General features: G+C 37.1%; 1 protein-coding gene and 1 long non-coding RNA gene across 4 annotated transcripts in view; one reads left to right on the forward strand and one right to left on the reverse strand.

The window, feature by feature from the left end:
- Window positions 1-295: 295 nt before the first annotated feature.
- On the forward strand, window positions 296-3,363 carry LOC113636378. 3 transcript variants are annotated; one of them, XR_007138499.1, is made up of 5 exons: window positions 296-552; window positions 644-677; window positions 787-823; window positions 2,150-2,257; window positions 2,911-3,363. It is a non-coding gene; the product is annotated as an uncharacterized LOC113636378 (long non-coding RNA). The 3 variants fall into 3 exon arrangements; XR_007138498.1 differs by lacking the exons at window positions 296-552; window positions 644-677 and having other exon boundaries at window positions 684-823; XR_003439030.2 differs by lacking the exons at window positions 296-552; window positions 644-677 and having other exon boundaries at window positions 684-823; window positions 2,195-2,257.
- A 5,684-nt stretch (window positions 3,364-9,047) lies between these two features.
- LOC113636373 (complement C3-like) overlaps window positions 9,048-14,141 on the reverse strand; it is a 32,432-nt gene continuing 27,338 nt past the window's right edge. The window contains exons 35-41 of the mRNA XM_047803501.1: window positions 14,004-14,093; window positions 13,809-13,914; window positions 13,629-13,724; window positions 13,431-13,511; window positions 13,181-13,264; window positions 9,771-9,906; window positions 9,048-9,610 (exon numbers count right to left, since the gene is read on the reverse strand). Of these exons, the coding sequence (XP_047659457.1) occupies window positions 9,469-9,610; window positions 9,771-9,906; window positions 13,181-13,264; window positions 13,431-13,511; window positions 13,629-13,724; window positions 13,809-13,914; window positions 14,004-14,093 (735 nt within the window). The 3' untranslated portion in view covers window positions 9,048-9,468. The remainder of the gene's footprint in view (window positions 9,611-9,770; window positions 9,907-13,180; window positions 13,265-13,430; window positions 13,512-13,628; window positions 13,725-13,808; window positions 13,915-14,003; window positions 14,094-14,141) is intronic.

Below are 14,141 nucleotides of genomic sequence, written 5' to 3' on the forward strand. Positions count from 1 at the left end.
TAGTAACAATTAATATATTAGATTGGATTACATTAGAATCAAATCTAGAATCTCTTCAGTGGTGTATATTTACAATAAATTACAAATATTATAAAGTTATACAGCTATGGATATACAGGAGATATATACAGGGAAGTTGATGTCTGCTGAACAGGATATACATATGTATACGTGAGGAATATATTGTAGAAGAGAAGAAATCTATAGTAAAACAAATATATACAGAATAGATTACGGCTGAAATTTGCACTAGGGCAAATGCCACATTATATGTTATGTGTTGTATAATGATATGTGTGTGTGTGTGTGTGTGTGTGTGTGTGTGAAATAGAGAGAGAGGTTCAGTTCCCTGCACTTCTAGTCAGACTCTTAATCCTGAACTGCGTTTCATACCTGCATGTAAATATTCAAAATATGTAACTGTCAGAAGCAAGTGGGGGAGAAAAAAAAACAATAAACGTGGAAACAGTCTTCATAATTGAATGCATTGCAAATGGGTTTGTGACTGACGAGTCACGTCTGATGGAAAGGGAGAGAATCTGAGTCATTTCGGTCTGTATACACTTATTAGGTTTAGTAATAAAATATGTGTTTTGTGTGTGATCTGTAATGGCGCGCGCTCATTAAACCACGTGTGTGTCAGACAGGTGGAAGCAGCTCATTTGCATATGGAACAGGTAAGTGGGAAGTTCGCCAGGTTTTCCAAAAAATCGAAGCTTTCGGCTGAACGTTTTAGTGCAAATCGAGTTGCATGTTTTTCTTGCATTTAAAAAAAAATTATTTCAGAGCTCAACAGAGAAGAAACAGACAATCGACTTTTCAGGTGAGAAAAATAAACCTAGTTAATTTTCATCAACAAGACATATTCTGTTACTGTGCGTGTGTGTGTTTCCTTCTGTTGAATTTAATTTTCAATTTTAAAGCAATAGTGTCTCTTTTTGCAAGATTACTAAGTATTAAAGTGACGCATTCAGCATAGTTCTAACATCATGTGTTGCCAAATTGGGAGTTTTTACTAGTCTGTTTCAGTCACTGGTTAGTGATGGGAAGTTCGGTTCTTTTCCGCGAGCGTACTTTCGGACAGTTCGTTTTAATGAACCAGTTCAATAATCCAGTTCACCAGTTCTTTTACGGCCTGACGTAATGACGTAAATTCCTTCATCCCGCCGCTGCCGGCAGATATTAATACAATCAATTTAACACATTTGAAAAGTTCTTTGTAATCATAACTTTAGTTGAATACGTTTCTTACATTTAAGTTTTGCAACTAAAACACGCAGTACAGGCATTGATGTGCAAACGTGGGTGTTTTATGTGTCTTAAAGATATAAAGTTAATAAACTAACCTTCATCAACTTACAAAAAAAAGCATAATTTTGAAATGTTTCTTTCGCTCCATCAGTTGTTTCAAAAACTAATGCAACTGAGTTAAACACTCATGTTGATAAGACATTAAATTATAACCACTTCCATTTGTTGCTGTATCAGTTCAGTGCTTTACGCATGCGCAGTAACAACAGCTCATCAATTCTCAGTATGTCGGACGTGTCTGAAAGAAACAGTTCTCAGTTCAGTGTACTGATGATTCGCTGTATCAGTTCAGTTATTCAAGCATGTGTATCTACAGCTCGAGCTCACAGTTCTCTCAGCACAACATGTCTCAGTTCAGTGTACAGAAGTTACAGTACATATATTCCGGGATATTAGTTTATTTGTTGTCGGAGGGGCTGTCGGGCATGACCGAAATTGAGTAACTTTAGTAACTTGTGGATCAGCGCTGACTCAAGACGCGAACAGTTTAGAACGAATCAGTCTGATTTGGTGAACCGGTTCATCCAGTTCACTAAAAAGAACCGGTTCAAAAGAACGATTCGTTCACACACCGCCCATCACTATCACTGGTTTAACAATTGAATGAAATTAGCATATTTATTATTTTCAATTTAATCGGTTCATTAAATATAAAAAAACCTTCTGCATGGCTGTGATACAGAAGTTGAAGAAATCGGCTATTTGTCAATAAAAGCAGTTTATCCACTTCCATTGTGCGGAAAAATGCAAAACAGTTTCATTTGTGCCCAAACAGTGCTATTGATTTCTTCTAATCATTAAGCTCATCATTGAACAGTAATTGTCTAACCCTTTCAAGGTTCTGCGTGAATGTGCGATGTTACCTGCGGTGTTTTTCCCCAAGCTGCAGGAGAAATCATCTGTAATGAAAATGTCAGAGGAATAAGACCTTATGGACACCAACCCTGTGAGTTTTATTTACGCACATGTACAGTATATACACAATCCAACAAGAAAATTCAACAAGACTGCATGACAATCCACATGCACTGCGTATCTGGAAATTAATCACCACTCATTTCATTTTCTCCTCAACAACATAAGAAAGTTCTGACCATTTCTCTTCACTGAGGCTCTTCAATCTTTAGATTAGACTATTGTACATTCCTTCAGGCCGGTCTTTTCCTACCATTTAGAAAGTTTGTATACCTTGCGGTGGCCAAAAACATCAAATGACTGAAAAAATTACTGATACTAATATATATATAATATTTATTTTTAGGAGCTTTACAGTTGTTTTCACAGTAGGAAGAAGGGCTGAGGCCAACCATTAGGCAACCCTTTTTAATCAATGTGGTGGAAATGGAGGGGCAGGGCTTTATTATTTACTTACTGCACACCACTGATTGATTAACCATAAACTGACCAGAATGACCAATCATGTAACCTTTCAATCATGAAATTATTAACTTTGTTTTAGATAATCATAATTTCTATACTGTAGTTCTAACATGAATAGAAAACTAACTTTCTGGAGAGTTCTCACATTATCATAAACTCTTGTTTTGAAATTTACATGATGCCAATTAGTTTGTTTTTAATATATTGTATGTGTATTAGGGGACCATGGTGGTAGTGACGCTGACCGATGTGCATCTGGTCCTGGCATTTTTCATGCTCATTGCTCTGGCCACGGTGCTGATGGTATGTGTGCTACGCAGGAAACGCAAGACTGAAGGAACCTACCGGCCGAGTGCAGAGGAGCAAAAACAAGCTGAAAGCCAGGAGTCAGAGAAACCAGGCCTTTCATTGCCTCTGCCCAAAGAGGAGCGACTGATCTGAGACCCTCCACCAGAGAACTTTGTGGAAATCCTTCTTAAATAGATGAGAAATCTTTTGAAAATGGAGAGAAGCACTTTTTTATAATATTCACGTGTGCATGGCTTCAGAATGTCTAAGACATCCACCCTTACAATCATCTGCTGTACATCCGTTTGTTAAAGTACTCAACACAAGGACTTGATACATGTGATGTATTTAATGTATTCTGAAAGAAATAAATGATATAATGGAAATGTTATGTAGGTTATTTTTGATATACAATGAACAATTACAATGACTAGAATACATTTTACAGGTAATTTTGTTTTATTTGTCAATCAAATTGAGTAATAGATATTATTCTTTCTCCTTAACTACTAATGTGGGCTATACAGTATAGCATATTTCTTTAACTTTATTTTCAATTTTAGATATGCTGATTGGTGGTATTGATTGGCTCAGCTTTTGACTAATGGTTGTCAGTAAGTACAGTTTACAAAATACACCAATCTGTTTGGAAAATTGTCGGTATTATTTAGAAGCTGAATGCTAGGGAAAGTACTAACTACTGTACATGTATGTTCTAAGATTAGCAAATCAAATCTACTGTGCTAGCCATACACACTCAACAGAGACACCAACCATCACTGATAATTAATTTCTAGCTTTGTTTTTCCTCCATAATGTCTCTATACACATTTAATTAGCTGTTGCCTAGTACTGTCAAATGAACATATTAAGCAACTGCAGGCAGTAACTATAGTATAGAAAGTGAAGAAGGTTACACTACAGTCATCTGAGGAATCATTTGTGCTGCTTAGGTTTACTGCTTTAATGCATTATATCAATTTTGAGTAGAATTTAGATATCAATTTAATTATTGCTTTCTTGTGCAGCATGAGCAGCAGTTTGGAAAGATATCAAATGAGAGTATTCACCCTTCCTGTTTGGAAGGTATTGTGTGATGGGAGATGTAGCTGGTGGGTAGGTAAATCTAAATTAGGGAGGGACTAAATTAGTTGTCCTAAGCTAATATTTTCCGTTGTTTTTTGGTTTCTTGGTGAACGAGACAATAATTTGTTAAAATCAGTGTATGATTGGAAAATAGGGCACATTTCTTTTTCTACTCTGGGAAATGTAATTTCTTATTGTCTGTATTAATATTACTTTTATATCATAATTTTAGAGCACATATTCTAGAAATTAAAGGAAAATAGCTCTTTATTCTTTTTGGGCAGAAAATAAGTTGGTCAAATGAAGGCTCTGCTGGTGTGGTGTGAAAGGTTCCTACCGGTGTGGGAGGAGTGCTGGAGGTTTTGGCAATGGACTGGCGAAGAAGCAGAACCCAGGAGTGTGGCTTAGGCATCGTCTTGTAGTAGGCGGGTTCTGGAAGAAAGCAAAGAGATCCAAAGAGACTGGCTTTTGAGGAATTTGAGGACACTCATGATTGGTCTGCCGAGTTTTGGGTAGCTTTGGCCACCAGGCCCACCTGGCTTTACTTCACTACTCTTCCACACCTGTGACGATTTTCTTCCACACCTGTGACACTCCTGACCTGTTTGGCAAGTTAGCTGGTTGGGGCAGAATGGCAGGGTCACAGTGCTTCATGAGTTCAGGAGTGTTGTGACGAGTTTCCCCTTAACCTCTCTGGTGAAACGGGCTGCAACCAGCTAACCATGGCTTGTTGGCAGGAGGCGTGATGGGGTCAGGCGCAACGAGCATGGGCTCATGGATGGGTCCCAAATTGAGGTGGTTTTTGGTTTCATCCTCTCTCTGGCAGGTTCAGTGTCAAGTTGGCAAATTGACTGGGGGCATCATGAGCTGGCCTTTGAGTCTCCCCAGGGCGTTTGGCCGATCTTCATGGTGGCTCCTGTGCTCTCAAGGGCATTGAGCATTTCTTTTGGTTGGTGGCCCACTTTAGCCCCACCGATTTTCTTTCCTCACAAAGGAAGGGAACGGTTCACAAAGGCACAAAGGAACTGGTCCATGGCTACTCTCTCAGAGACCCCCGTACCGGTGGGGGCATGATATTGTACGGTTTATCCATCTGTAACTGTGGGTTGAGGCCTGGAGCATACCTCCATTTGACTTATGTTTTGTAAACATTAGAGAAAAATTCCCTAATCTCATTAATCAGTTTTCCAACCTATCGGAAACAGACCAAAAATAGGTAGTACTGAATGAGGGCATCCATGCAATTGTTTCATCTCTGAGCTGCACATACTCAGAAATCAGTTATGACTCTGTATCAGCTCTGACCACATATTGCTGGACAGTCTTACACAGTCAACATACATTTTGCTAATTCTATTTCCAACTTATTATAATGTGTTATATTATATCTTCATATATTTTGTACATTTAAAATATGTAAATGCTCTTTACTATAACCCTTCTCAGTATGTCGGACGTGTCTGAAAGAAACATTTCTCAGTTCAGTGTACTGATGATTCGCTGTATCAGTTCAGTTATTCAAGCATGTGTATCAACAGCTCGAGCTCACAGTTCTCTCAGCCTATTTTTCTATTTTTTATTCTAATTTCCCTTTCTATATTGATTCTTTGGCAAACCTCGAGCCAATAGCCCTTGAGTATGAGATGTGACAGGGCTTATAATTTATTATGTAGTTTCTTATGAGTCTGAAAGAGAGAGATTGACCAGACTGGTACATGGCATTTGTGAATGAAATGCGATAATAATGGTGAACAGAGCATGGCTTCTGTAGTTTGGCATATTTGTAGCAAAGAAAGAAGTTTACACTTTACCATTGTAATGAAAACAGTGTAATAAAGCAAGATGATGGTTAAATGTGACATAAATACAAATTATCAGTAATTTTGACTTGGTTTGAGCTAATTGGGGGCATCATTGTTTTATGGTAACAGTTTTCTTCTTTTAGTGCACTAGTGCACGTGCTTATTCCACTCTGTTTAAGCACTGCTCATGTGCGCCGCTCCTGCTCTGCTTGCACATCTGGTGTGAAACAGGTGTTAATGTCTTAAAGTGGAATTACTTCACTCGAATTTTTGAATAAAACTGAAAAATAAGCTGTTCATGCATGCACAAAGCAGTTGTGTGTCCGGAGAATTCTTATTTTTTCATATTAAAATGATGTTGCAATTAGTAACAAAAGTCAAACAGATGTCTTTTTTATGAAATTGTAAGTGTTAAAGTGTGTAGAATATAATTTAATTGTGTTAAAGAGAACAAATTTTTGTATTAGTATTTTGTACTGTATTAGTATTAATAATTTAGGTTCGTCTGGTGGTCACATGTTTGTCCTGTTGCGGCCGCCATATTAGTGGACAAATATAACTAGAGGAAGAAAATGGCTGCTAGTCAACTAACTTCTGAAGACGAACAGTGGATACCAACAAAGCTGATAAAATATACTGCAGCACATATGTTTCCACCACAAATTGCCGATATTTAGCTGTTAACAACTTGAACTGGCAGAATACTCACCACACTCATGTTTTCCTGAAGCAAGGGTTAGTTATTATCAAGTAACTACGTACTGTAATTTTTGCTAACATTAGCAATGCTTGCTGATGAGATATACCTCACAGGTACCCTGTAAAGTAGCCAGCTAGTGAACATAACTGAGCAAACTCATCTATGGAGACTTAAATCTTTATAGAAAGTTAATTTTGTTAATTTTGTCAGGTATGGTTATCAAGCATAGCTCTTGTGCTCCTGCACAGCTGATCTGGCTAATTAAAAAAAAACCTTTAGAAGGATAATTAGTTCTGCTAGTGCAGGGGTCGGCAACCTTAAACACTCAAAGAGCCATTTGGACCCGTTTCCCACAGAAAAAATACCACAGGGAGCCACAAAATTCTTTTGACATCTAAAATGAAGAGAACACTGCATATATCGTTTTTTACCTTTATGGAAATTATAGAACAAAACTGTAGTGTGTTGCATTTATGAAATCAATTAACTGCTACCGAGTAAACGCAATTTTATTTCTGCAGGCAAACAAAAATATTTTGAACAGTTTGAACTAACCTTAAGAAACAAGACGCTGGGTTGAAGGTTACTTTCAAATAAAATGTTTAATGTATAATTGAGACCTTCGTATTCATGACCAGGGTTCTCAAATTTTCTCAACCCCTCGCTTTTTTTCATTGGTTAAATCTTACCCAGATAGTGCTATTTTCTGATTGGCTATTGTGTAGCCTCTTTTTTGATTGGCTGGTAAGTGTCAGGCTCGACTAAGAACTGAGCCGCGCTTGATTCCTGCCCAGTTCCACAGAGACAGCAGTGCGGACTGATACATTTTGTGTGCTGCGGCTTATTAAATATATGATAGTCAAAAACTTTTTCTGCGTGAGAATATGATGTGCGGTGGGAGAGCGTGAGAAAAGACCCAAATGCGTGACTGTCACTCTCAATGTGTGACACTTGACAGCCTGCATGACATCAAAAATTTTACTTGCCGGCTGCAGCAAACCAAAAATGCGCCTGCTTCTGTGTGTCGGATTTCGCAAGTCGGCAGTTATGACGCATATTTTGAGCGACCAAAAAAAATAAATAAAAAATGAAACACGGTTTATTTTAATGTTACAAGAGCATCATGATCTTAGAATTTAGAATTACATTTTTTTTTAAAAAACTAACTAACAAAAATGGATGAAAGAGCCACTTGCGGCTTCGGAGCCGCGGGTTGCCGACCCCTGTGCTAGTCTCTTGAAAAATGATGAATGATCATCATCATCATCCACATCTCTGTCTCATCACCTGAGTTAAGTGACTCATTTTAAACTTTCCTTATTATTTTTATTTAGATTTCAATTTTTAAAGTAAGTGTTAGTCCTTGGCATCAGTTTCCCGCTTTAAGTATTCCTTCACACTGATGCTCCTACATACACAAAAACAACTGGAACATTTAAGATGTAAACAAATTAAACTGAACTCTCGCTACCGTAACTGTAGTGTATCAATTTCTAAGATAAATTTATATCAATTATATGTAGATGCACAGAATCATGCATCTTCTCACTTGTTCAAGCCAGGTTCAAATACTAAATGAACACGCATGCGTCAGTGACTTCATGTACTTCTGTGTCATTAATTGGTTAGAGAAGTTATGTCAGTTGAGACTTTTATCCGGCCACAAACGATCAACGAGGAAAGAAAAACAAAGAAAACTGAAGCGTGAATCATAAAATGAAATTACAAGCAAAGAAAGAATAAGCAAGGAAATTAAGTTTAATTTTTAGTTTATTTTTTCAATATTATTATTCGCCCATATAATTCTTTTAGATAGACATCAAAGTTTGTTCTTGGAAAAACGTGACCACCTCGCACATCTTTTCAATATTCCTAGGCTAAATATGTTTTGGGAAAAAACTGCTACAGCTTAGTATGTATTACCATCCTTGTCTGCTTTTTTTCTTTTATGAATGTCTGGTTTAGATTTCTATAATAGTGTGTGTGTGTGTGTCTGTGTGTGTGTGTGTGTGTGTGTGTGTGTGTGTGTGTGTGTGTGTGTGTGAGAGAGAGAGAGAGAGAGATATATTTTATTATATTTATTACTTTTATTTATATTAAGATAATTTTTATTTTATTTTACTTATGTTATGATGGGGGCACAGTGGCATAGTGGTTAGCCTGTTTGCCTCACACCTCCAGGGTTGGGGGTTCGATTCCCGCCTCTGCCTTGTGTGTGTGGAGTTTGCTTGTTCTCCCCGTGCCTCGCGGGTTTCCTCTGGGTACTCCGGTTTCCTCTTCCCGGTCCAAAGACATGCATGGCAGGTTGATTGGCATCACTGGAAAATTGTCCATAGTGTGTGATTGCCCTGTGATGTTTTGGCACGCCGTCCAGGGTGTATCCTGCCTTGATGCCCGATGACGCCTGAGATAGTCACAGGCTCCCCGTGACCCGAAAAGTTTGGATAAGCGGTAGAAAATGAATGAATGAATGAATGATATTAAGATAATTAATACCCTTTATTGTGTATTGTCATATTAAACAAATCAAAAACCTTTTTAAACTAAATAATCAATTTAAATGGAAACTCTTGGCTGCTTTGACTAATATGAGCATGACCCTTATTTAAATAAAACCTTTCCCCAAAATAAATGCACATTTTTCTATGCATGACCTATACAGGGTTAATTCAATGTTTTTTTTAACACATTTAAAAAATTGTTAACTGATTTGGTCAGTTTATTTATTTGTTTGTTTGTTTGTTTGTTTATTAAGATATCACAGATTTTACATTTTAGGATGAATGCTAAGGTGAATAGTTGCTTTCATGAGTAATGTTAGTAAATTCTCCATCACAGAAACTAATTTGGATAATTAGAAAATACATTTTTAGTTGTAGAGAGAAAAAAAACAATATATGTTTATGTAGTGCATCCAAAGTCCTTAAGCATTTGAGACAGTGCGCCAATGCCGATGTAAGTTTCTTTGTACTGTTTAGTTTGACCTTCCTCGCTTGTGGGCCAGTATTCAATCCAAGTCTGCTCGCCCAGGATGTACTGCAGCCTGACAACAACAAATGATACAAATGAGGGCTCATTCACACAGACAACACTATTAACAAACTTGGCCGAATACTACAGAGATGTGTGTTTTCCCTCTTCAACTACTGTACATCAAATTTAGCCCATGATGCCCGTGGTGATTAGTTGATGAAGAAACATACTTTCCCTCTATCCTCGGTAGGTCAACACTGTGGCCCATGATGAGGTAGCTCTTGCCTTCCACAAATCCAAAAGACTCTCTGCAATTAGCATGACCCATGAATGTCCTTATTTTGCCAAGTACATCAGGGTCAGAACCTGCAGAATAAAACCCAAACACATGCATTTGTATGGAAACACTGGATCTTTTGTGGGATGGACATGGATATACAGAGTCGAATAAAACACAGTCTCTCATATGGGTGTTGGTAACAATTGTAGGATCTCCAGTCCATAAAGCATTAAAAATGTGTCATGGACTCCAACTTTAAAATAAATATCGAGAAACTCTAATTATATAGTTTATGGTCATTGCCTCCTGAAGCTTACTGAATGTGAAAAGTTCATTGCATTTATTTCTACTAATTCCTTGCTCTTTATTCTCATTCTTTATTATTGCTTTACTTTATGTAATATTACTGAACAAGGTAAAGCACCATTAGGAAGTAAGCAAAATAAGGCAAATAATAATAAGTTACTATAAAATACTGTGATATGTTGGTGTGATGATGCAGAGTTAAAGTTACCAGTTCATAGCTGATCGTTTTCCTATAACAGCCCATGCCAAAGTGTAGCACAGCAATTTGGCAATGATTAATTAATAATTAATTAGTTTAATAGACAATTTGTTATGCATAAAAACTCTACAATCATTAAAATGAACTCCAACATATGATTTTAGTCTCAATCAAAAACACATCCATACTGTCTGTCTGATGGTAGCAGTGAGAGCAGCACCTCTTTATTATAGGCTTCACCATTATACAGTAGGTTTCATCATTGTTGCTGATCAGAACTACCACCATTGTGTATATACTATAAATTTGATGACATTTCACAAACCTATTGTGGTTGTAGGTTTATAAGGAATACAGGAGAGGTCTGAGAACACACTTTGTGTGACATGACAATGGTGGCCAGAAAAATACGGTGACAGTTTACCAATAATTTCTTTGTTATTGAGAGAGTGGAGGCCATTTTGAAAATTGTTTGTTCTACAGGCAAAGAGAGGTTGGAAATGCCTGTTTAACACCAGCTGTGCATACCTTTAAGGACATGGCTGTCTGGACCGGCGGCCTTGCAGCTGTTAAGTTGTTTTAAGTTGGAAGGACTGGGTAGCATAAATGCTCTGGGTGTGTGTTCACGATGTGTGTATGTTCACTGCTGTGTGTGTGCATTTTGGATGGGTTAAATGCAGAGACCAAATTCTGAGTATGGGTCACTAATTTTTAAATTTATATTAAAACATGTACTACATAGTGTACTAACCTGTGCAGTATTGGTCATGGGAGCTCTATAGAGCTGTATAGAGGCTGCGGTGTTTACTTATTATTTATAGTGTTTATTTCTCTTATTTGTGATTTTTTTAATTCCCTGTTACATGACTCTGTAGTCCATAAAATATAAGCCCCTCCTCTTCTTTTCCCAGAGAGGTCTTTTGCCCTGTCCACATGGTGCACCCTTGTCTGTCACCCGGGGTGTTACATGCATATTTCCAAGAGGCAGAAAATGCAGCAATCCCATGTCTCATTGGTTGAAGATTTCTAACTCCTAATTCTAACAATACCCACAGGCAAATTCCTTTCCCTTTATGCACCCAAAGACCATGGTCTCACATTGCCATCGATTTCATCAATGATCTCCCCCTTCTGAAGATAGCTGATGACAACAGACAGAACAAATTCATCCGTGAGGCCAGTGATGTTGCAGGGGTGGACCTGGACTCTTTGATTGTAGTGTCAGAAAGAAGGATGCTGTCTAAGCTACTGGCCATCTCAGACAACATTTCCCACTGGCTCCATGATGACTCATTCAACCAAGGTGCTCCACAGAGTGACACAAAAAATCCTTCCTACCTGTGTCCGTCGGACTTTATAATTCCTTTGTACAACTACATATCTCTCTGTGCAACAATACACCTTCACCTGTATAGTTATTTAAATCCTAGTTTTATTTATATTTTTGTAAGTATTATCTTAGTGAATATGAGTCTCTATTTTTGTATTCTTATTTTGGTGACTTTGAGCTGTCATAACAAACCTAGTTTTCCCCTGGGGATTAATAAAGTATTCTGATTCTGATTCTTAGAACAATATAGTAATGTCAGTCCGGTTCTTCAAAAACGCCCTATGGCTTATCTCCCTAACAAATCTGCCACTCTTTGAAATTGGTTAACTGCTGTTTGATTAAATATTCCTGTACATATCTGAGGATATTGTACAGTAAGTGACAAAGGTGTTCCATGAATCTGAGGCTATCATCTCAGGTGGAGAGAGATTCAACCAAGAGATCAGATTTTTTTTTAGAACTTACTGTTCCAACAATCAAGAGGACTGGGTACAATTCCTACTAGATGCCAAATACCCTGAACTTAATTAAGTGCTCTGCTTCTAACTTCAATCCTTTTAAAATGTTTCTGGCAGAGTGAACATGTGTGGGAACAAGCCGACCAATGCTTGGAGCTAGGGGCTGAAACAAACAAGATGTTTGCAGACAAGAGTTGTGGAGAGATGCTCAGTTGAAAGCTGAGCCAGTTTATGAGTATAGCTAGACAAAAAGAACCATTGAAACACAGAAAGTGTTCAGAAGCCGTGCCATTGTTACACTTTCCAATTACAGTCCTCAAAAGAATAAACAACACAAACTAGAATTAAATGCCAAAGCCCCCTTGCTCCATGTCTCCCACCTCAAACCAGTCAACCACCACTACAACACAAAAACTCTCTCACGTTCTCATTCGTCCAATTACTAAACATCCGGCATGCTCATAAATTAAAACAACACTAACAAATGGGGGTGTACAAATGGCTTAAGGGCTGGCCTGGATGCACATTGCTTTACGCCACATAGAAAATCTTCAGTTGACATAAGATTTAGCACTAGCTTATCATTATTATTATTTTTATTTATTTACTTTCATATAGAAAAAATGCACATTGTTTTAATTGTTTGATTTTTTAATGATTCAGAAAGAAGTCTTGTCAATCATCAGTTTATATCATTGATTTAAAATTCCAAGAAATTAATCAACTCAAAATCGTTATGCCAGTATTATAAATGAAATCTAACCATGACTGGTGAGTACAGGCTACAATCAAGAATAGATTCAGCATTTCCATAACTTTTCTTTTGACAGAAATTTGTGTCTGGTTTGTCAAACAAACATTAAAGAATGTCATTAAATGATGGATGAATGGATGCTTTGCTAGTTCCTGTTATTTTTATTTTATATCAGATATATACTGTTGTTCCAACACCAGTCTCAACACGTATACTTCTTGACGTGGGTAACGCATTACTGATACACTACTACATTACATTACTGATACATTACTGCAATCTACTGTCATACAGATATATAAATAAGACATACCTTCTTTCAGGACCTCTTCGATCTTCATTTCATAATAATCTGTGTTTGGGTTCTGGTCCACTTTAATTAATTTCACTTTATAAGCTGAAAAATATAATATAAATTATTATTAATATATTTATTACAGAGATTTCATTTATTAGATATTAAAGCTTGACATGAGTACATTGAGTAAGCAATGGTAAGGTACATGCAGATAGGATATATCTCTTTGTCTGAATCTGGTGTTTAAATAGTTGTTGATGTTTACCGTAATCCATGCCAGCTTCACAAGCTTTGTTCTCTCGCTCTTCCTCACCAATTTTCTCTTTTTTCTGGACACTGCAGTTTTCTGTCAGGGAATATAGACCATTTCTCTTTTACACAATTGGATAAAATATTATATCTTTATTATATCTTATTCCATTTGTTTATATTTATTGAATTTATCAGCTGTAAATATGTCTACCTTCAGCACACTGGCACAGATCTTTCTGGTCACTGCACAATCTGTTCAGGGCTCCATCTTTCTTTGTAGGATGGTAGAACTTCATACAGCGTTCCCCTACAAACAACACAAGGGTTTTTGTGTGTGTCTGTGCTTGTGTTTGTGCATGCCTTTGTGTGGGTTTATGTGTTCATTTTTTACCTGGAGAGTAGTACTCATACACACTGACAGCAGCCGGTTGAAGCAAAGCAACGTTATTTATCTTGTGCACTCTGAATACAATCCTGTCTGGGAGAGAGTGTGATACCTGACAAGAAAGCAAATTAGCTTAAACAGAGAAACTTTTACAACACTTTTATTCCTTAAAAATTGAAAATAAAATATCCTTCATTATACCTGATCTAAATACATGATGAGGGAGCCTCGTTCTGAAAGCTGTTTGTCCATCTCAAACTTCTGTATGTATTTGTCACTTCCAATGGTTAGCTAAGATTATGATGTTCAACACAAAATGTCAGAGATATATTTATGTGA

Source organism: Tachysurus fulvidraco, chromosome 18 (assembly GCF_022655615.1).
Source record: "Tachysurus fulvidraco isolate hzauxx_2018 chromosome 18, HZAU_PFXX_2.0, whole genome shotgun sequence".
NCBI lineage: Eukaryota > Metazoa > Chordata > Actinopteri > Siluriformes > Bagridae > Tachysurus > Tachysurus fulvidraco.